Here is a 22,354-nt window from a genome sequence, read left to right on the forward strand (position 1 = left end):
AAATTACCGAAAACATTTATTCACAAATATCTGTGAGAACGTTTTTGACCAACTTGCCTCAAACAAAGAAGTTGACGTCACGCCGTGTTTGATTAGAGATTAACTTTGTCGGTAGTTGGCGCCCTGACTTTTGTTGCAATTGGCAGAGGTGGAGCTAAGACGCGAACAACAATGTCTGGCGCAAAGTGGTGGCATTTACAGGAAATAGGTGCGGCAAACGTGCAGTCTCAAAGAAGTTCTTTCATCAACTCTTATATCCACTGTTTGCATTGGTGTGCGCACCGCGGTACAATGCACCTGCAAGCCCTGAAAGTCACCATGGCAATTTCAAAGGTGCAATGCTCTCTTAACATTGTACACTAACCATTCATTTGTTGCATAAAACGAAGCAAATGACGATTCAAAACCGACTAAACCTAAAGAAAATGTGTTTTTTAGGAGTTACTGAGATATTGATAAGTTTGTACATTCCGCAACGCATAAAAACACTGCAACACAGTCTTTTGATAATGAGAAGCTTGTGCTATTGATAAAAGGGAATTTGTAAATGCAATGATTAAGCAAATGACAAGAAACACAATACATCGTACACTCTGTCACTACATGTCATGCAGTTATCGCATGAACGTTGCTTTCTGTTTGTTACCGGCTACCGGCATGTGCAAGTTGTCTGTTATCACTAGGTGGGAAATACCTAATATTTTAAGTCAAAACTGACATAGAAACACTCATATTACCATTCTTTAAGGGCACTACAGAAGTACAGATGTAGCTCGAATGGGCATCGAAGGCCTCAATGAAAGCCTATCGCTTTAATTTCTCGGCTACTGAGTTGACTGGATCCAACTTTCTGAGCCTGTTTTGTTATCACCTGTATCGAACGAGACGATTTTACTGCATAGGTTGACGTCTTGCCACTAACAAAACATAACAGAAATTATGACGACACAGGAATGTGACATCCCATGCCTGAAGGTGAGGCTTTCACAGAAGGAAATGTACAAGCAGTTCAAGCAGTTGGTGCTCAGTGAATCGCTCTTTTATTTTCACAACATAATTGTTAAGCATCTGCGAATTACAGGTAGGTCTACCTGGTGTAACAAATACCAGTTGTCAGTCTCGTCTGCTTGTGACGTTGAGGCTTTCACAGGTCTTAGTGTTAATTGGGAAGGACACGGCCATCGTTAGGGACTGGGGTCAGTGTCCGTCAAAGTAACCCGGGGTTAGGTATTATTTGCACGATGTTGACATTACCCAGAAACCCCACTGTACTGCCTGAGAGGGCACAATCCTTTGCCAATAAGTTACTTGACCCGACACGTCCACGTCCTGAATTGAATGTTGTCATACAGGGATCTCGTATCAGAGCGTCCGACTTTTGAACAATCATCATAGTTCATCACAATTGGAACTGTATTCTGTAACTTCCAATGCACACCACACCTTGTACCTTCCAATGTTTTCTAGCTAACTTGGTTGCTGTTATCATACTCCCTAATTTTATCGAAGAATGCACATAACCAAGCGAGGTAATCCGGATTCGATCGGTAAAAATATTGAGGAATCATCGCCAAATTTAAATCATGTATAAACTGAGAATAAAAATTCCATTACCACCATGCCATTAAATAATAATTAGCGTAGAGTTTCAGAGAATCAACTGAATTATTCACATGTTTTGCCTCATTCACTAAAAGAAAAAACGTTCCATTACAAGTTAATTATTAGTGAAATTTGCGGCACATAAAATGCTTGTGATAAATATATCAATTAAGGTAATATAAAATTGTATACGACATAGAATTCTCGTCTATCGAATCAGTGAAGCATAACACTGCGTGACGTAATCGACTGCTTCCCCTGTGCGTGCATTTTGATTCATTCAGTCTTTTTGGTTTCTACGTTCAACGCCGCAACATGTCTTTGTGCTGTTGCTGTCACAATGTTCTATCTTGATGTATTCGTTCAAGGAAGCTTCAAATATAATCAGATTATACAGTAGTTATTCCTGTGTCATTATTGCTGAAGTCTATCAAAGTTCACTGTTAAGATATACACAAGGAAACAGACTTTGTAGTGTAGTGGGTAAACCTTACAGGCTAAGGTACCATATACCACTTTTCATTACATGCTGTAACCAACACAGTAATTTTCGAAGAAACGTGAAAGTCCAGACAAAAACAATTCAAGCTGATTAAAATGGAAATAGCTAGAAAAAAGAAAACTATATGATATCGTAAACAACAACTTCCATTAATTTTATGTCTTAGCGATTAAAAGATTGTAAACAAACCGGTTTTTGTTTTTTCTGTTCTGGATTTTTTTGCGCTGTGCAGTAATTATTTTTTACCACTGCAATCAATAATCTTTAAGAGATGTCTATGACAACTTTGGCGGGATTAAAACCACAGAATATCAACAGCTTGTTGTTAGATGTCTATGATGAAACAACAATGTTGTGAGGCCAAGATGTTGCTGAATGAAGGACCTTGTTTGGATTTACAATCAGGATAATATTTTTCCTTGTGACATCTGTGATTATGTGTGCTTTTAAAACTGATGAAGTTAAATTGCGTGAGCGAATGTACCGTTCCATTATCGGTCAGTTGCTTAACGATGGGTACATGGCTATTGCAAAGACGCTGACGTCTCAAGTCAAGCCAGCTACAGCGTGCGTTCCATCTGACAACCTTTTCAAGGCATTCGGTGCTGGATTAGACCAGGTCGACTAAATTTTTTGAAGTATTTTGTCAAAATTGCAAAACCGAAAATATTGGCGTGCACTGAAGCCGCAATGCTTTTTTATTTATTATACATTGGCGTGAAGATGAAAAAGTTCAGCGTACATGTTGATAAATCTCGTGCGTGCAGGTGCCACACTTCCCACTATGGCTTATAGTCTGGGCCACCTTAGAAATTTCAGTTGATCTGAATTAATTTTTAACTTACAACAGACTTTGACAGTCACTGCTGGCCATGAGTGCACCAAAAATATAAGCTCAATACTTGATTATAGTCATAGTTACTGTACATCATAGGTGTATTTTATGGGGATGAGTTTTGTCTTATTTATCTCTGATTACTTCCTTCTTATGTAATATGCGTGGAAAGAGCTACAGGCCGCAGAATTTAGCCTATAACGTTCATTTTTAACAATAATTCCACAGCCTAAAGGCATCAATTAATAGACTATTGGGCCACAAGAAGACCCACTTACTAGTGTTGTTGAAACGTTTATGAAAGAAGATGCGCGCCATGGAAAGCAATTCAGATTTAATCACCAAAGCAATCTTTGTGTAGAAATTGACCCCATAATGTGCAGAAAAATTGGGTCCAGTATACAAGTGCATCCTTTGTTTATGCACTTATATACTAAACCCGAAAAATTGGCAAGATCTTGTAAGAAAGTCATGTATTTGTGGCCATTTAATATCAGCATAATGCTCAGTTCCCCTGAAAGATCTTGGTTAATTTTGTTCATGATCAATTTATTTGCAAAATAGCTTAGATAATAAATTTTTGTGGATCAGCCTTCCATGGCAACTTAAGGTGAAGTTTGGATTTTATTTGCAGGTGGATAGAGACAGAGAAGAACAAAATCCTCGCCCTGTCGTAGACTTTGTTGCTCCTGGAACTGGCATTGATTTGGAATTTGAAAGCGAAGTCCAGGTAAGAAGCAGCAAAATTTTTAACACAATTGGGAGACTTTTTTTCCTTAGCTGTTAGATCTTTTTTTTTTCTATCATGATAAAGATAAACTCCCCGGAAGCAGTTTTATATGAAACCTGCTACGTCACCGCACACAAAGCTCCTTGCAGAGCAGCAACGTTTTCAAACAATGGTCAGTACATCGCGACTGGCTCGCTTGACACCTCCATTAAAATACTGGTGAGTTGATACTTGTCGAACAAATTTATTAAAAATATGACGATTAAAACCAAATTTTGTAAAGGATGTTGAAAGAATGTTGGCAAAAAGTATAAACCCGTCAGATATCGCTTCGCTTGAACCGGCACAACCAGGAATGGCGGACCACCCTGTGATCCGCACCCTCTATGATCACGTTGATGAAATTACCTGCCTGCAGTTCCACCCTACTGAGCAGGTAGCCGGTATTTTTTGTGTGCACTGACCAGAGATTTTATAATTTATATGATGTCTATGTTTTAAAGATTGTCATTTCTGGATCAAGAGACTACACGGTTAAAGTTTTTGATTTCACAAAAAGTTCGGCGAAGCGTGCGTCAAAAACGATCAAGGAAGTTGAATGTGTGAGAGACGTCGCCATCCACCCAACAGGTTTGCTCCTGTTTAACTTAAGACAACTTTGTTATCTTTGCAATCAAATATTGGTAATTATGAAGGTGACTATGTTCTGGTGGGAACGCAACATCCCGTCATCCGCTTGTACGACATCGAAACTTTTCAGTGTTTTGTTGGCAACCAACCTTCAGATCAACATCGATCGTCAATTAATTGCCTCTGCTACAGTCCGACCGGAAATATTTATGCCTCTGGCAGCAAAGATGGAGCTATTAAGGTTAAGAAAATATTTCTCATGTTCAACATTCTTCGATCACAGCATTACTTGATTTTGATTTCTATAGATTTGGGACGGGGTGAGCAATCGATGCGTTTCCACTTATGTCGGGTCACACGATGGCGACGAAGTGTGCTCGGTTGTTTTCTCGCGAAACGGAAAATATTTGCTGACGAGTGGCAAAGACAGTGTTGCAAGGTTGTGGGACCTAGCTGGTCGTGGTCAGCCCATACTGGTTTATACTGGAGCAGAACTCAGTGGGAAACAGGCAAGTGAAAAACAGTTGCAGGTCGATTCAACCAACAGCCTTGGGTTAAATCGTCTGCTTGTGAAAACATTTCCGGCATTTCTATGCAAACCTTGTTAGCTAATTTGGTTAAATTTGACTTCAGGCACATCGAGCACAAGCAGTGTTCAACCACACGGAGGACTACGTGCTCTTCCCCGACGAACAGACCGTGTCGTTGTGTTGCTGGTGCGCTAGGACAGGAGAACGGCAGCGACTACTTTCATTAGGACATCAGGGGCCCGCTAGGCGCATTGCACATTCCCCCACTTCCGCGGCTTTCATCACGTGCAGCGAGGATCACAGAGCGAGATTTTGGAACAGAAGACCTGGCACAGACTGATACAAACAATCACGGAAGCAAACACTTTGTCAATCTTTATGGTTCGTTGTTCGGCGTAAACAAAATCATAATAAAACACAGATCAGAACATGAATATAATAGCCGCCTATGTAATGGAGCATTTTGGAACTGGATCACACCATACGAGTAAAATTGCACATATAATAATATCATTCACAGTGATTATGAAATATTGGAGTACTTCTGAAGGTCAATATGATCAAACACGAAAGATTTTCTGTATCCCTGGACCACGGACCGCACCTGAATATGAATAAATTAATTTAACAAGTGATGATTGCACGAGTCAAGCCACAGGAGCTTACCAGGTCGCTGAAGAAAGTTCCCTCTTTCGGTCGCTCCGAGTATCTTTCGTAGTGGTCGAGATTATCCTGGAGTCTCAACGTCAAACTGTCATAATTGTCCCTCACAACACCAAGCACCTAGAGACACATGCAAGTCCAGATATTGTACCCGCTTGGTATAAAGATTTTATTAACAGTACGCGCTTCAATAATTTCCTCAATAGAAATCTTACTTCTTCTTCGGTCAATGTCGCGATGTTGTTGTCTTTCGAGTACTTGTCAATCTTGGGGCGAAAGTGGTGGATGATCGCGCGTATGTTGACCAGGGCATTGTTTAACCTCGTTGAAAAGTCTTTGTACTCGGCGTGGTTGATATAACGCATGACTGCAAATTATGACGTCATACATACTTAACAGCTGAAAGCATACATGTGCATTATGAGTATCTCACCAATAGAGTGTAGCGTGTCAAACAGCTGGGACATTCTGACTATTTCGTAATAAAGCTCATCGTAGCTGGTGGGGGAGGGCAGGAAAGTGTCCCCGAACGTTATGAACATGTTAAACAGATTCACTACCTATAATGTACAACAGAAACATTATAAAATACTTGCTGTAAACCGTGATCACTGTCATATCAGTCCGTTGAAATGTGAGGCTGTTTACACAAAGTGGAAACTTCTGTAAAATGAAAGCAGGACGCACCTGAGTTAGTAACACAAACACGCCGTTCTTCCAGCGCGCAATAAAACTGCTTTCATTTGAAAGAACAAACTTGGCAAATGTGAGGAGGGCTGGAAGTAAAATATAAAATGTCATCGATCAACCCTAACATGGTTGTGATGTCATAACTAACCGGTCCAGAGCCCCTTCCAGTGATACTGCAGCCGAATGTGAAACTTCTTCTGGTAGCACATCAAGCGATGAATTATACCGATGCAGCGCCTAAAAAAGTAAGACCACTATCTATGTAAAGAATCTATTATATGTAAATATTGTGATTTCTATGAAAATGTTTGACACAAATGTCACGATTTTAAAACACGCAAGATCAATCAAACGTGAAGATCACGTTGCATTGAGTTCTTTATTTTGTTTGTACATTTCATAATTGAACATACTAAGTATAACTATATATATAAATAAGAAGCCTAAGCATAACCCAGCTTCTATCATCAAATTTCATTCGCTTAGCAAAAGTCATGAAACCGGAAATGGTCATGAAAATATGTAAAATTAGAAATTTTGTCTTCAATTTGAGGAGTTGGAACGAAACTTTGATATTTGTGATTTTGTCGACATTTTATGAGCGTTTTTTCTTACACATGTGCTGCATGAAATGACAGTGGATGCACTCACATGTGCGGCATGAAATGACAGTGGATGCACTCACATGTGCTGCATGAAATGACAGTGGATGCACTCACATGTGCGGCATGAAATGACAGTGGATGCACTCACATGTGCTGCATGAAGGGGAAATCTTTCATCATGTGCGTGAGGAGGAACTCAGAGCAGAGATCGAACAACCAACAGGCAAGAGGACGGCTGCGAGCGTCATCACCTGAAGAAAGTTTTCGATGTCGCATCGGCTGAAAAGCATCAAACAATTGAAACAGCAATTCAATGCATATTATTGTGACATCATAATAAACTTGCTACCATGCGATGCAGCTGGATGTGAAATATCATATTGTCATCGTGGAGGAAGGAATTGGCGAATTGGTCTTCGGTGATGCAAGTCAGGATGAGGAAACAGAGCTTGGCACTGCTCACGTTCTGCTTCACTAGAACAAATGAATGACTATGACATGACAATGACAAATGAATTCAGGATAAAACTAAGGCTGCTGTTTTCACTAATCTTCACAGTCATCACTGGTAGGGTGGAAAATAAAACCAGAAAAATGCAGCGATGAGTCACCCTTTGTGTCTTGCATGATGACGGATGTGTACTCGATGAATGTGCACAGGACGTTGTTTGTCGAGCCCACGTAGAGTGTTGGGTCGGCTGTGGGTGCTGAAAATGAACAGAGAATCGCATTAGAATATTTACCAACAGCGGGAAGTTTAAGTCACACAACTCACTGTTGGGGGTGCTTAACTTTCCGGCCCCGTCTCCTGCTTTAGGGGTCACAGGGGGAGTCCCGATAAGTGTATCTGGGTGAGACTTTCAAGAGAAGATGAGGTTAAATGAAGGCAGAAAATAATGAAGACAAAATAAACTTACATGGGTCAACACTGAGATAAAATTCCTGTTTAAGTGAACAGCTTCGTACAACGCCAGCAGCACGGCTTCATTTGATCTACAAACAAGGAAATACCGGAAGAAGTTACGAGGAAATTAGATGTTGATCACACGCCATATGCTCACTTTATCAGTTGTTTCTGTTCGTCTGAATCGCCGATAAACATGCTTCCCACCTGCAAATATTTCACAACATAAGATCGAGCATAAATAGAAGAATATTCATGGCATTTAAAATAGCTGGAAAGATGTAATCGGCATGTTGTGCTTAAAATTAAGAATATTTATGGAAACACGCAAAACTTATTTGGATAACGACACTACATAAACAAAAGAGGAAAAACAAGTTTGTAAATAAAATTTTAAACTTTTTAAGACGTTTCTTGTATAACACTAAAAATAGCCAGTTATGAGGCTCATTGTACACCAAGGAGATTTGTGAATTAAGAACGAGCCAAAACATTCTTCTAAACACATGAAATTGTTTTATAAGTCAAGGAATTACAAAGCTGACCGACATCTGAAGTTAAATGAATGAAGAAAATCCTGATATGACATCATAATGTCATACAATCGGCTACGTCATATTAAAGTTAAATAACTCACCATGTTTGTGATGGTTGAGAAGAGTCCACTGCTCTTTGTCTCCTCCTGTTTGCTCACAAACTGTCGATTGAACGACGACAGACATGATGATATGACAGATGCGAGACCCTGCACAGTCTGATTTTAATTTTTCCGAATATATTAAAATCCGAGGAATGCTGGGGATTATGAGGTCACTTACGTTGAGAGCCAATTCATTGTCCAAAACAGAAAGTTTCATGATGTAAGGATTCATCGACTAAAAAAGTAAAACAAATATCGTAATCCTGCACTTGACTCATAAAATCCCACGTCACGACAACTCACTTCATATTTGCAGTAATTGACGAGGAGTGTCAATGTGAGGAGAACATGTGTTCCATGTCTGCTCCTCTCCACTGGATCGGCGAGGATCTCGATGAGAGCATCTTCAATCTGCTCCGCCTCCACCATCACGTACTCGAGCAAGGGATTCTCATTGATGCTGTCACATCCCTGGGGAAGCACGGTTGATGATAAATGAAGCAAAATAGAGAGAAAGCTCGTTAATTTAAACTTTTTATATTTGGTCCCATGAAAATAATATCAAATGCGTGCAAAATACTATCCCGACAATTCTAGAATTAGAATTTCAATTGTTAGAAGGAACAGAGTTTGAATTGATGCATAACCTTGCAAAATTTAGTTTAACCATCGGCAAATAATTTGAAATTAATTTGCATTTTCAACATTAAAATACCATGTTTATACAGTATTGGAAGTTATGGCTCAGAAACAAAAAGGACAGGTGAAAACCTGTACAAGCTTAAACAGTAAGTTGAGTGCAATGAATATGTCTATAAACATTTACTAACAAGCAGAACCTATTTTCATTTAAGAACAACGTAAATGAAACGAAACTTTTTAACTGGAAATATCGTTCAAAATTAGACACAAAATTCGAATTTCGAATTTTAATCCCACATACAGAGATTATCGAGAGCAGGAGCTGAAAAACAAGACTCTTTAGGATGGGAGGATAATTTCTTTCGTCGTCTTCATCTTCGTCCATCACTGGAGTGAGAGGATTGTTGGTGAGGATCGCGGTGAGAGCTCGTAGGAGAAGTTGCATCTGCAAATCTGCCGAGTTGAAGCCAAATAAAAAGTCGATCGTTTCGAAGCTTTGATCGCCGTTGTCGTGAGAGAGCACGACTTGAAACAAACATATCAGTGTCTGCGAAAGTCAAATAAAAATTTAACAAAAAAGTTTGAACTAAAAAACTGAAATAGCTTCCCGTGATGTTTTCAACCTGAGGTTACCTGTGTGGCGTTGATCATCCGAATCAGATGATCTGAAAGAATATATTCCGAGCATTTGCAAAAAAATAGATTCAGGTCTTCTTTATAATGAACAAGCTCCTTCACTGTGACGGCTTCGAACTTTTTCTCCAGATAATCTGCATTTACCTTCATCAAACCACGTTGAAAATAAACTCATAATTTAGGTGAAAAATAGGAAGGGCCAATAGAAAAGTAACAACAATACTTATAAAAAAAAACATTTTAGAATTAAATGATCAGGTAAGCTTTTAGAATATACTGTCATCACACCTTCAACAGAAAAAATTCATCCCAAAAGTTTGGGTTTTCCAAAGCTACATCTTCACCCTAAAATAAGAGATAAAATTTAAGTTAGTGACGCAACTGATTTAAAGCAAGTTTAAGACACAATTGATCGACATGTCTGCATATCCAAAGGTTTACAAATATACAGCAATATGGATAATTTAAATACATTTATAAACAATGAAGCTAAGTGGCAGCTCGGCTGGAAAGTACGGCAGTTTTCAATGAGAACTCAGACATGCAAAGACACAAATTTCGGCCTGATGGCAAGCACTGAAGTCGCTATTTTTTCTTTATTTATCATATCCTATCATGGTATATGACATGTCATATCATATCATGATATCACAAATTGCATTCAAGCACAGTTTTTCTTTATTTATTATAAATCAGCGTGCACGTTGATGAACCTCATGCGTGCAGGTGCCACATATTTCACTGTGGAGTGGCAGCAAGTTTCAGGTTCGTGAATTAAACTATCCAAGGCAAAAATGATCACGGTTATATTGAATTTTCCAAGGTTTCTCTAAATAAGTGAAGGAAATGCATTTTGGAGTCCACCAACTGTGAGTTTGCAAGACTGGAAATTATGGTAGTTTTTAACGAGACATCATACGTACAAAGACATAAGCTTTGGTGTGATGGTGTGCACCAAAGCCTTGAGTAATTCTTTGTTCAATTATTTTAAATTGAAATTCAAACAACTAGCTTTTCTTTGCTTATTATAAATCAATGTGAAAGTTAATGAATATTGTGCTTGCAGTTGCCACAGCTTTCAACGGAAAGTTCAGAAGTGATTGTGTTTGACATGCTACATATGCAAGACATTATCAACAGTGGAAAGTGTGGCAACTGTATGCACGAGCTTTATCTACATGCACACGGAATGTTCTACTCAGAAAGCAGATTCAAAATACAGATACAAACAACAATTGAACGTGAATTTATTATAAATTAATGAAGACGTGAGGTTTCAGCCATCACGTCAACATTTGCATCTTTCATTTTCTCTAACTCAACATTATCAAATTTTTCTGATAGAAACATAAAAACCAGCTTTGCCTGATAGATTGGCATGAAGTTGCACAATAATTCCATACTACTGGGTCTATGTATAATTTAGGTTAAATGTTAAATTGTCTAACCTTAAATATTGCATCATAAAGCAGAAGAACTTTCTCTTTCAGCGGTTTTTTACCTTCTGACCCTCGTCGCAACATTTTCCATTCAAGTCGTTTCGACTAAGTCCTGCGATGATTGTGTTATCAGTTTATCGTGAACTTAACATCAATAATAATGATTATAATTCACGCCAGCCTAGCCCTATCCCCTGAACAAACCAATTTCAGATTGTAGAAATTGGATTCATCCATCAACAATTGAAATATATTCTGTTGCGCCACTTTTACTGGCGTATGGCAGGTGCCTCAAAAATAGCGAGGTACTAAGGTGTCATCTTTTTATTTCTTGTCATTAACAAGGTGGGAACACCAAGAATAAAATGCAAATTTCTATTAACATGCGCCAATTCACGGGAAATTGAGAATTTAATAAACACTGATTCTGCTACTAAACTAAAACAAAAATATATACTTGTGGCCCGCAATACATTTCATCCATGCATTTATGATTTATAGTTGTGCAGCCTGATGGTGGGATACGAAATTGCGGAAAACGTGAGTTGTAAATAAGGATGTATAACAGAGAATAACTGACTCTTCTAGAATGATCTAGAATAGTTTATTCTTGATCCAGAATTTCGAACCCTATTCTAGAATAGCACAATAGAATACCATCCGCAGTGCTTTTGTTTTGAATTTGCTCACAAAATTAAGGTTATGGTTCAAGCAAGTTTACAAAATTGTCAATTTATGTCAAATTGATATAACACACGGTTTAATTCATGACGATTAACGCACCCACCACATAGTATCGGAATGTGAAGTAACAATCGACAACATCTCCAGCACGTACCAATGAAAGCCTTCAATCATAAAATAAAACCGTTTCCTAAGATTCGGGGAAAAATACGAAAATTAAATTCCAATCTTTTAATATTCGGTTCTTTGAAATTCGTTATTCTAGAATGTGCATTCCTACTTCTATCTCGGTTGCATTTCCGTAACTTATAAATTCGTTTCTTCGCAAAACAAACAAACAGGCAAATTCCAGAAAAGCTTGTTAGTTTATGACGTCATTTGTAAAGGCTGGATGTGATTTATGCGCTGTGTAAACATGGTATCGGAGACGTAATGACGTTTTTATTCCGAGTTAGTTTAATGCAGGTAATGAAGTCACCAGCCCATCAATCAAGAGGGCTCATTTCTTGCAAGTGTGCTCTCCAAGCCCATGCTTTGTCGTAAGCACTTGCCCATGCAGATGCTGAAGTTGTCGAGTTATTGAAGAAGAATTCACGAAAACACGAACATTAACAACACAACGAGCATATTCAATCTTTTGTGATTTTTGCAGCAATTTTTAAACTTGTCCGAAGGAAAATTATTTAATATTTTATGTAATTTTCCGGCGTGCAAAATGCGAATCACAGGAAATAAGAATTGGACAGTGTTGCTTCTTCGTCTGGTAAGTTCCAATTGGAAGGCTAATTCGCGACCATCCCCACAATTATGACGTCAGAATGATGCAAACATTCAATCGCCACTTAGAACAAGCACAATATGTGATAGGTTTATGAAGAACTAAATATGAAAGAAGTAGGCTATTGCTGTGATTGAGAAATGTGTGGATGTGTCACTTCTAGATTGCTTTTTGCACTGCAAAGTAGTGATCTAACCGTACCAATAGCTACAAGTTTGTTGGTTCACGCGCTGCACGGTTATACCACAACTAGCAAACAAAGCGAGTTAGCAAAATAAACATTGTACGCGCATTTACTGGAAACCAGGATTTCGTTCAATCAATTTCTAGTAAAAATATTAAAATTTAACCACATGCTAGCAGAATGAAGTTGAAGTAAAGACATGTTAGTATGCCGGCAAAACAGCTCGGTTGTATTAAGTTCCAGGAATTGTGTTGGAATATATTGTCGGTTTATTGTGAAGTAAAATCGTGCATCGAAATGCACCAGTAGCATAAATACTTCAAATTTTTCTTGAATAAATAGACTAAAATATCTATTATTGATCTCAGATTAATTAAAATTTAGTCTTGTCTAATAAAATGAATGAGTTAATTTATTACTAATTACTAATGAATTAATTAATTCATAAATTAACGTGCAGCTAAACGTCCGGTTTTGAAAGCTTTTTGAAAGCCTAAAAAGAGTTTTGCCGGACTAACCACATCCTATTTGTATCAAGCAAAAGCAAACATGACGTATTAATCTTTCAAGGTACGGTCAGGCTCCTATTTAATTTCTGTTCAGTAAAGTTGTTGTTTATCGAAGCTGAAATGAAGGTCATATGCGCCGGGTTGCCCAAGACAGGCACCAAAAGTTTGTGCGCCGCTTTGCGAATTTTGGGTTTCACCGTCTACGATTTCGAGGAACAGTGTTGGCTCATCAGAGATAAATTGCAAAAGGCGATGGACGTCGGTTGTACTGCGGAGGAATATCACGATATGTTTCAGGGAGTGGACGCGGTCACCGACCTACCAGCTTGTCTTCTTTGGGAGGAAATTAGCAAGGCTTTTCCGAAAGCAAAGGTAAGATGAGTTGTCTGCATTTCAGTAATTCTCACATCGGTCTCGGGCAATAAGCTTTGACATGATCCACTGCGAAATAACTGGGCTGTGTTTATTACAACACTATGCCTATTTAAGGAAACTATCTTGGGCCCACGACACGAAGGAGACAATAAAAAATATCATTTTTAACGTTTGCGAGTAAAACCCGGAACTTAAAATAACAGCAGCTGTTCGTGCAAATGATCCACGGATGCTTTGTTACGTCAGTGGCACGATTCGTGATTTTGCCTATTATGAAGCGGTTGTTTCCATTGTACAGATAATCTTTTGCCAACGACAGGACGAAAAAGAATGGTTGAAAAGCTTCCTTCACCAGATGAGCGTGATACGCGATAACATCGTTTTAAGGATACTGCTCAAGTTTACACGGACAGGTTCAAAGGTCACCCACTTCGGCGACACTGCAGGTGGCGCTATTGCTATGAAGTTGACTGAGCATCTTGCTACTTTAAACTAAATAGAATTTCAAAACAACTCGATACTGACTCAATTTAGTTTAAAGTCAATTCAAAATTTTTATCTTTGTTACGAGGCATAATTTGAATAAAAAAAAGGTGAATTAATTCTTTTATGCACCAACGTTTCGCAAAACCATGCGGGTAAGTTTCGTTAGCGCAGATTAGAATAGATGAGAATATATATTGTAATTTGTTGAGCACCTTTTGTCGTTAAGCTTTTTATTCAATCGGGTCAAACGCACTGAAGTGTCCAGCGTTTGATTGTCGAGGATTACCATAAAAATCAATACATTAGTATCTATGGAAATATTCAAGGCTTGTGAGCGTCACCGGTTGACCTTAAACATCTTTGAATTTAAACACGGTTTATTGTTGCAGGAAGAGTGGGCTTCGGATTCCCTCATAGTAAAGTGTTTAAGTTTCTCCCAATCAACGAGAAAGTTCTCCTGATGCGATACAAACAACACAACGCCTACGTCATGCAAGTAAGTGTTTTAAAGCGAGCGAATGCACTGATACTGTACAAAGGAATTCGCTCATCAGACGTTGCATTGTGAACTGCAAGAACGAAAGATTGAATGGTGGAAAAAATTCGCCATAAGATTCTGTTTTTTTTTTTTTGCGTTGGTACTACACTTATATGGTGAAAATTTTATTTTTTACGCATGATTTGCGCATTTAGGGATGAAATGTATGTTGTCGGTCCCCTAAAACAATCAAATTCCGTGCTATAATAGCTTACACAGATGATGTAATATTTAGTAGTTCGTGAAGTAAAGTCGACAATGGGAGTAACGATGAGTTGGCTGATAACATCTCTGCTGGCATACAGCAATTAACGTCTCTATTCAAATATTAAAGTATTAACGTTAAATCCCAAAGCCTGAATCATTCAAATTCCGTGATAACAATTCTAAGTACAAAAGTTTGGCATTTTCGCCAAGTTTGTGTCATGCTTTTGTCCCAAGCAAACTCACATTCACAAAATTATCCAGAAAATTATCCGATTATTTATCGATGAATAGACCTATCAATTTTTAACCCGCTACCTCGTAACTCGGCGGTGAGATTCTCCGGCGCAGTTCACTAGTTAGTGATTAACTTCATTCAACTTCATAGAAATCAAGGTTATTGACATTGTAGCCGTGATTGTGCGCCAACATTGACCGTTTCTGTTTTCCAATTTATTCTAATTGATTGTCAAATGTCAATAGACTGCTCCAAAGGACAGATTTCTTGCTTACAATGTTAAAGACGGCTGGGAATCGCTTTGCAAATTTCTTGATCTTCCAGTCCCATCTGAAGAGTTTCCGCATAAAAATAAAAGCGGTGTCTTCATCGATGAGCTAATGGAAGATTCCTTGATGTTTCGCAGAATAAGACAGGAAATTGTTGTTACTCTTTGCGTGGTCATTGTTCTAACATCAATTTTTATTGCAGCATTTTTGGTTTAACCTAATTGCACAAAACGGTTATATCGTTTGAATTTCTATTTTTTTATATTATCATAAAAGGTATTTGGTGCTTAACAGAATAACTGTAGGTTAAACAACCGTACTCCGTTGATACAGTGTTGTATAAACTGTTATTTGTCAACAAATTCAATTCGTAAAAGTTAAATGTATCCGGTTTTTGTCGCAAATCTAGCAAGACAGTATCGTACTTTTATGAATTAAATTGATTTGATGTTATTTGAAGAGTTTTACAGCTCTAAGCTTTTATTTTGTTTATCTAACATTCTAACATAAAGCAACACAGCCATGGCGGTCCAGGTTTTAACATGTCGAAATGCTGTTGAAAAAGTATTTTTACAGAAAGTGAGAATTTACCCTTGCGACATATTGACCCTTGCAGTAATTAATAATACCACTGTATCCAGTTTCTTTGTACATTTTGTGATTTTTCTAAAGAAGTCGCCCATTATTTCCAGTACTAATCACTTCTAACTTGAATTGAAATAAAACATTCCTTTAATACTTCACTTTCCTCTTTCGGTAAATTAGTTTTGCCCTCGCTTAGTTTGTAGGTAGGGAAGAGCTGTTTGTTGGCGAAAGCATTTCCTCTTTTCATAAATTAGAATGGTTTAGGCCCTAAAGTTTAGGGCAATCTGCAAAACTTAAGCTTAAAGTAATTGTTGTGTAAAGTGTTGCCAGTTGCCAAGCGAATGTCAGGGTGGGATGCAAGTCGAAAGAATGATCAGTCAAAACGCGAGGAGAGAGCTGTGAGAAAAGCACATCAAAACATGAGAAGACAAAAAGAGGTTTCATAACGATAAACTGGATTGGCTTTTGTTTGTTTAATTTATCGACTCGTTAAAAACAAAACTTACCGTAGTTAAAGAGGTCAGTCTGTCCTTACACCAAGCATGATTTTACTGTGCAGCTTGCAAGGTCATACTTTCTAGACGATGAAAACTTTGCCGGCTTTTCTAACCAGCTGGGTACTATTGGACTTAAATTAAGGGATATACCTGGAGACGGGTGAGCTGTTTTATTAGCTACATGTTTTTAAACCAGACCGGAAAGTTTGCAAATTGATCGGTTAAGTGTCAGGCTAAATGAATTACGATGTACGTGAACCAGCCGTAGTGGAAAGTGTGGTACTTGCACGCATCAGATTCATCGACGTGCACGTCAAACTTTTTTATCTTCATCTCGATTTATAATAAATAAACAAAGAAAAGCTGTTTGTTTGTTGCCAATTTACAATAAACAAACATATAATTGAGCCTACAGTGCACGTCAAAAACTGCCATACTTTCCAGCCAGGTGAAACAGGGTGCGCTCAGTGCAACACATATTCCAAAGGTCAGTTTTAGGTAGGTCTACATCACGAGTACGAGAAAGACATCCCATACCACCATAACCTCTAGAAAATTGATATTGTGTTTTTTTAATCTAAGTAAGAGAAAAATGGGATTGCAGTTGCTATGGTTCCAATACGTTTGCGATAAGATGTAATGTGCAATGTTGAGGCCAAACTGGCTTTACGCTGCTGAAGATCTTTGGCACAGCTCACGTGGAATGCATCAATGTATGTGAAAGAGCTCGTTATTTTTGCAGAAATTGCTTGTTCCGGGCCCTCGGTGACCAGCTGGAAGGACATTCAAGAAATCATCAAATACATCGAGAAGAAACAGTGAAGTTCATGGTGGAAAATCGAAGTGATTTTGAACCATTCCTTGAAGATGATTGTTCATTCCATGACTATGGTTTGTTATGTTGGATTTTCTCATTTGACTAGCACCGTTTCCATTTAGCTTTTTATTTCAATATGTTTAAATTGCGTTTTTTTTAAGTTGGAAAATTGCGGCTAGATGGAACTTATGCGGGAAACGATGCCATTGTTGCTTTTGCCCGAAATCATGGCGTCAACGTCGTTATCCATCAGCTAAATGCTCCGATGTGGACTGTGAGTGTTTTTTGAGCAACACAGTTTATACAAAAACTTCCTGTGCTATGAAGTCATTACAGTTACAACCAACTGAAGTTTTCTCTCATTTCAAGGTGAATGGAGCTGACAGAGGGAAAGTTCCCCAATTGCATATTGCTTATCATAATGGCGATCATTATTCGAGCATTCGGAAACTCAGTGACAATTCAGAAAACCCGGCAGCCGTTAAACTAATGGTGAGTTACAACGTTAACAGCCTGCAAAAAACTTTTTATGAAGTGTTTTTACTGCCAACAGCAGTTACAATGCAAAGTGACGCAACCCAGTAATGCTACCGTTGTGTTGTAATGCCCTTGTGCAGGCATGAACAATGCTTGCTTCTGTTCAGTGGTCTTTGTATACAGATCCAAATTTGGGAAAAATCATACAAAAATTAAACATAATAAATTGTGAGTATAAAAACACAAGAGCTTAACACCAAAAAATTGAGGCTTAAAGATTCGATAATTAATACCAAGCCACATTCTTGCCAAATGAAATCTTACTCAACCAGAGCCAAAGGAACAAAACTGGCTAATTGCAGAACACAAAAATCAACTAATCACGGCATGTTTTAAAGCAAAGATCACCTTTTCACTGAGTGTAATTGTTTTTATAGACCAGGTCCGAAAATAAACAGGGGAGTATGAAACGTGAAAGTAAAAGAAACCAGTTATCTCCAAGCGGCTCAAAGAAAAAGCAGATACAGCAAGTAGCCAATGTCACTGGATGTCAGGTAATTACTTTGGCATGAACCAAGGTAAGAGCCAGGGTCTTATGAAGTCTGTTCATTCTTAGGACTTGAAGCTTATCCAGGAGACACTTGAAGACAATTTCTATGACGTCGACCAAGTTATTGGGATAATCTTGCAACTGATGCATTACTCCTCAGGTTCAATGACCAACCTTGAAATTATTACGCGCTTTTGCCTCGAGTTGTTAGCTTTTATGTCTGGTATGTAATGTTTGGTACTTTGCCTATCAGATGAAGACTCCTCTAATAAACCCCATTCATCAACATCAAATAAAAGTCCTCCACAAAGTCAAATATGGGATAAGAATGGGTCGGGATCGAGAATATTTGGATCTCACAACGTGAAGACTGAGACCAAGAAGAAGACGACTCAGACGCCAAAACACGTAAGATTTGGTCTTTGTGGTGAAGTTTGAGCAGGTAATTGTGAAATCGCTGTTTTTGTTTTAGATGAGCAACAAAAATCGAAAGGAGCAAGCTCGCAAGGATAGAAAGAAGAGGAGTGAAGAACGTAAAAGGAATGCGGCCTCTTCAAACCACACGAGTGATTCTGAAGAGTCAGAAATCGTCATTAAAAATCTGAATATTTTGACTATTTAATTGTATTTAATAATGCGCAAGTTTCTTGGTTTTAGGTGAAGACTTTTATCATTTTGCCTTGAAGTAACCTGGTATTCTTTAATGATAATGCATTAAGTGTTGTGTCTTCTCTTTACACACTTCCTGTACACTGTGACTTGATTGTACTCGTCTATGCTGTAATAAACAAGAGTTCTGTGTATGGCAGCAACAGCCTTTGACCCCTATTATCTATACAAGACCTCATTTTACTCAAAAACAGAATTGCTTGTTAAGCACATGAAACACAAACAGCCAACACAGGTTGAGGGAGTTCGACAAACACCAGTGATTCCATTTTATCATCAACATTGCGTCAACATCTGCAGGACTGGGATCAGCAAAAGGTTAAAGTCAGTTTGCCCTTTTAGTATTTGTGAGGTCGCCTGGAATTTATACGATAATCTTTGTCGTGATGTTTCATGAAAATCCTCATTTGTGGGTGGATGCCGTAAAGCCACTTCGTCCTAAACTTCCGCTTCCACCATTCCGGCATCTTCTTCGGAAGATGACGATTCCTCGCCCTTATCTGCCCATATTTGGTCGCGAGCAGAAAGTGAAACCCTCCACGCTTCTTCAATCGCTTTTCCTCCAATCGTCTGCGTCAAAAAATAGTTCATCTTAAGAGGGGTACAAACACGAAGGTTATTCTATCACTGCTTTCCATAGAAATCAAACTCACAGATGCCACTCTTCCAGTTTAGGACTGAAATAAGCGAGGTCGGCGGGTTTATCTCCTCGTTTAATCTCCTGTAGATGTTCCGGGATTAAATGTTCTTTGAATTTATAGAAATACGTCGCACCAAGTGGATTCTTCCTCCATTCACCTGAAAATAAAAAATAACATTACTGTCATCTGGTGGCTGTTGTGCTACGCCATTTCCGACGGATGAAGTGTGTCAAAGAAAGTCCCTAACATGAGAACCTCCGATTCCATCTGGTGTCCCATGTACCAACATGTTCTTTGCCTCCTCCCTCTCTTCGATCACGTCCCGCAGATTGCTCATCGATTCCGCGACCTTTAACATCAAAATCATTCTTATATGGCCAATGAGAGGAAGTGATACTGAATTATTTCGTTCTACTCATTCTGCAAATTAACTCACCTTTTCCAATCGATCTGGTCCAGGCATTGGTTCGTCTTCGTCGATGCAATATTGCTCCAATGTGTTCAACATGTTACGTTCTTTCAACAGCACAAACCTGACATTTTTTGACAAGAAGCAATTCTTGAAGATAAAGCTAAATTTGCACGTAAAGTGTCTATGTGGCATGATACAGATATAACTGCGCCTATAAATCACACAGATTTGTGTTCATATGAAAGTTTACCACAATTTGTGTAAATCTTCAGTGCTTTTTCTTCTCAGCAAATCCACAGACCAAGCCATACCAGATCTTATTTTCAACTTGCCAAAATTTTCGGGATTATCAAAGAATTCTTCCAAACCATGAACCCGACGGGAAGTATGGAAGCAGCGTTGTTCTTGTCTGCCATTCCAACTGCAATTACTGGCCGCAAGTAAGCATGCTGTTGGCCTGGACAAAAAACAACAAAAAAATATTTCAATTTTAGTTGATACCATGCAGGTAGAAGTTGCATCTTCATCACTTTAAACACCTCATTGACAACAGTTGAGAGTGGAGTGTCACAGAACTATTGTATCGAGGTGCCGCACTTAACAGATGGAATGTTAAATTTGGAAAAATGTGAAGTTTCATGAATACAAATTAATCCGAAAATGTTTTAGTAGGCGATCAAAACAAGACAAAAACTTGTAACCAAAATATATCAAATGAAATTTCCGGCTCACCTGATATTAGCAATGGCATTGCTATTCATTAGACTTCTTAAGCATTTACGAGCAAGTATAGGCAACAATAAATTGGATGGATGCATTGAATAAGCTTTTTATCACTAACCTACATTTAGCAAATTTAGCCTAATCATTATAGGTCATATCTCAAAATCCTTCAACAAGAATATTAAAATGTGAGTCTTGAGTCATACAAACAGCAGCCTGTTTACACTCACAGTTATACATCAAGGTGCAGCAATTCTTTGTACATAATAATTTGCTGGTGCCACACTTTCCAGTACAGGCCATAATGTTATGACAAAGAAATAATTCGCTTGTGCACTACTCGTGTGAAGTATTACACAAGGAACATATCTGTCATAAAGACCGCGTATGCTGGCGGTTATTGTTTGAATATGAGCGAGGACGATAGATGGTTGATAACTTGTTTTACTTCTGCTTCGATGGATGAGTTCTCATTTCTCAAATTTGCGTGACTATGCTGTTAGTTGCTTGATTCTGTCTATACAAATTACTAAATTATAAAGTTCCCATTTTTATTTATTATAACACAAAGGCTTTTGCCTTTGGGCAAATCTTGCTGAATGTTACATCGCGCTCAGTAACACGTGAAACGGTAAAAAGGGAAGATCGTAAACATTACAACAGTATATATATGTGGCACACTAGTTCAATCGAGGAAATTTATCTGACGTCATTAAGGAAAACTCAAGTCTGGTAAACAACTGAATTACAGGCTTCCAAAATTAAGTTCCAAACATCTCAAAACAACTCGTGACTCGTGACGTAATCGTCACAATGTCAACGCAAAATGAAAAGCAAGCAGGCAGCATGATGCACTGTTCCTGTCTTGGTCTAGGGCGGAGCAAACCGTTAATCACCAACCCGTATTCTGACATTGATGCTAATATGGCCTTCATTAATTTCCATGCTGAAACAACCGTTTGGCCGTTGACTTCACCAGGTGCTTATCAATGCCACTGCCACTGCCAAGTTAAATGAGGCGGGGTGTTAACCGAAAGAGCAGTTGCTGCAGCCTGCTGTTTTCCAAAGGCGCCCTGCTATTGGTTGCTGCTCAATGATTGACAGGCTGCTGTTGGTGACGTGACACCAAGGCTGCTGAACGTGGCGTAACCGACAGCTGCTTCCCATTGTTCGAGTAGTAGTACTCTGCTACTCTTATTAGAAAAAAAGTGCACAAAAGGATTGATTCTATTCATTTAAGTACTCAAAGTGTAATTTGTATTAACAAAGTAGCCTACGAATATTGCAGCACACATTGATTTGCTGATAGTATCTTTATTTTGTAGTATTGTTCATTTTTGCCCCTTGACTGTAGCACATGTGCAGGTACGACGGTAAGCCCAACTGGAAAGTAGCCTGTGACAGTTATTGACAACAAATCGTGCGTGCAATGAAGCCCTAATTCTTTGTTTGTTTATTATAACTTTCACCAGCTTTTCTTTTTTATTTATTGTAAATCGGGGTTACCTTTGATGAATCTCGTACGTACTTACGGGCATGTGTATCTATTCTTAAAATGATTTGGAATAAAATTTTTGAAGGTTTAGCATCAACTCTGGAACCTTTTATTTTTGCTCCAAAACCCGGCAATATACGCGATCAACCCGTCAGTAGCTGATAAACGAAGCAAA

The 22,354-nt window shown here is 38.4% G+C and overlaps 6 protein-coding genes across 6 annotated transcripts in view; 4 read left to right on the forward strand and 2 right to left on the reverse strand.

Annotated features, from left to right (window-relative positions):
• Positions 1–22,354, forward strand: part of LOC143449894 (dehydrogenase/reductase SDR family member 1-like) — a 77,241-nt gene that overhangs the window by 15,041 nt on the left and 39,846 nt on the right. The gene's annotated exons all lie outside the window — the stretch shown is intronic.
• On the forward strand, positions 2,452–5,722 carry LOC143449691 (cleavage stimulation factor subunit 1-like). The gene is made up of 8 exons (XM_076949997.1): positions 2,452–2,723; positions 3,574–3,669; positions 3,754–3,888; positions 3,953–4,105; positions 4,173–4,299; positions 4,365–4,540; positions 4,608–4,808; positions 4,933–5,722. Exons 1-8 carry the CDS (start codon positions 2,541–2,543, stop codon positions 5,167–5,169), a joined length of 1,308 nt encoding a protein of 435 aa, XP_076806112.1. The 5' UTR covers positions 2,452–2,540; the 3' UTR covers positions 5,170–5,722.
• Positions 5,195–11,284, reverse strand: LOC143449689 (armadillo-like helical domain-containing protein 3). The gene is made up of 19 exons (XM_076949996.1): positions 11,058–11,284; positions 9,898–9,954; positions 9,607–9,753; positions 9,275–9,520; positions 8,635–8,802; positions 8,510–8,566; positions 8,329–8,436; positions 7,849–7,898; positions 7,705–7,780; positions 7,563–7,644; positions 7,399–7,494; positions 7,137–7,261; positions 6,936–7,066; positions 6,331–6,419; positions 6,180–6,268; positions 5,926–6,052; positions 5,708–5,859; positions 5,496–5,612; positions 5,195–5,433 (listed from the first exon to the last, which is right to left on the reverse strand). The coding sequence occupies exons 1-19, from the start codon at positions 11,130–11,132 to the stop codon at positions 5,353–5,355; spliced, it is 2,073 nt and encodes a 690-aa protein (XP_076806111.1). The 5' UTR covers positions 11,133–11,284; the 3' UTR covers positions 5,195–5,352.
• LOC143448306 (uncharacterized) lies at positions 13,238–16,054 on the forward strand. The gene is made up of 4 exons (XM_076947982.1): positions 13,238–13,575; positions 13,898–14,024; positions 14,454–14,560; positions 15,290–16,054. The coding sequence occupies exons 1-4, from the start codon at positions 13,324–13,326 to the stop codon at positions 15,527–15,529; spliced, it is 726 nt and encodes a 241-aa protein (XP_076804097.1). The 5' UTR covers positions 13,238–13,323; the 3' UTR covers positions 15,530–16,054.
• On the forward strand, positions 16,093–19,056 carry LOC143448304 (OTU domain-containing protein 3-like). The gene is made up of 9 exons (XM_076947980.1): positions 16,093–16,335; positions 16,458–16,555; positions 17,138–17,286; positions 17,374–17,486; positions 17,582–17,704; positions 18,127–18,243; positions 18,306–18,399; positions 18,493–18,647; positions 18,712–19,056. Exons 1-9 carry the CDS (start codon positions 16,240–16,242, stop codon positions 18,859–18,861), a joined length of 1,095 nt encoding a protein of 364 aa, XP_076804095.1. The 5' UTR covers positions 16,093–16,239; the 3' UTR covers positions 18,862–19,056.
• LOC143448305 (large ribosomal subunit protein uL29m-like) lies at positions 19,034–20,872 on the reverse strand. Its single transcript, XM_076947981.1, has 6 exons — positions 20,694–20,872; positions 20,212–20,418; positions 19,986–20,082; positions 19,805–19,898; positions 19,562–19,706; positions 19,034–19,478 (listed from the first exon to the last, which is right to left on the reverse strand). Exons 1-6 carry the CDS (start codon positions 20,777–20,779, stop codon positions 19,247–19,249), a joined length of 861 nt encoding a protein of 286 aa, XP_076804096.1. The 5' UTR covers positions 20,780–20,872; the 3' UTR covers positions 19,034–19,246.

Source organism: Clavelina lepadiformis, chromosome 3, assembly GCF_947623445.1.
Source record: "Clavelina lepadiformis chromosome 3, kaClaLepa1.1, whole genome shotgun sequence".
In the NCBI taxonomy this organism is placed as follows: Eukaryota; Metazoa; Chordata; class Ascidiacea; order Aplousobranchia; family Clavelinidae; genus Clavelina; species Clavelina lepadiformis.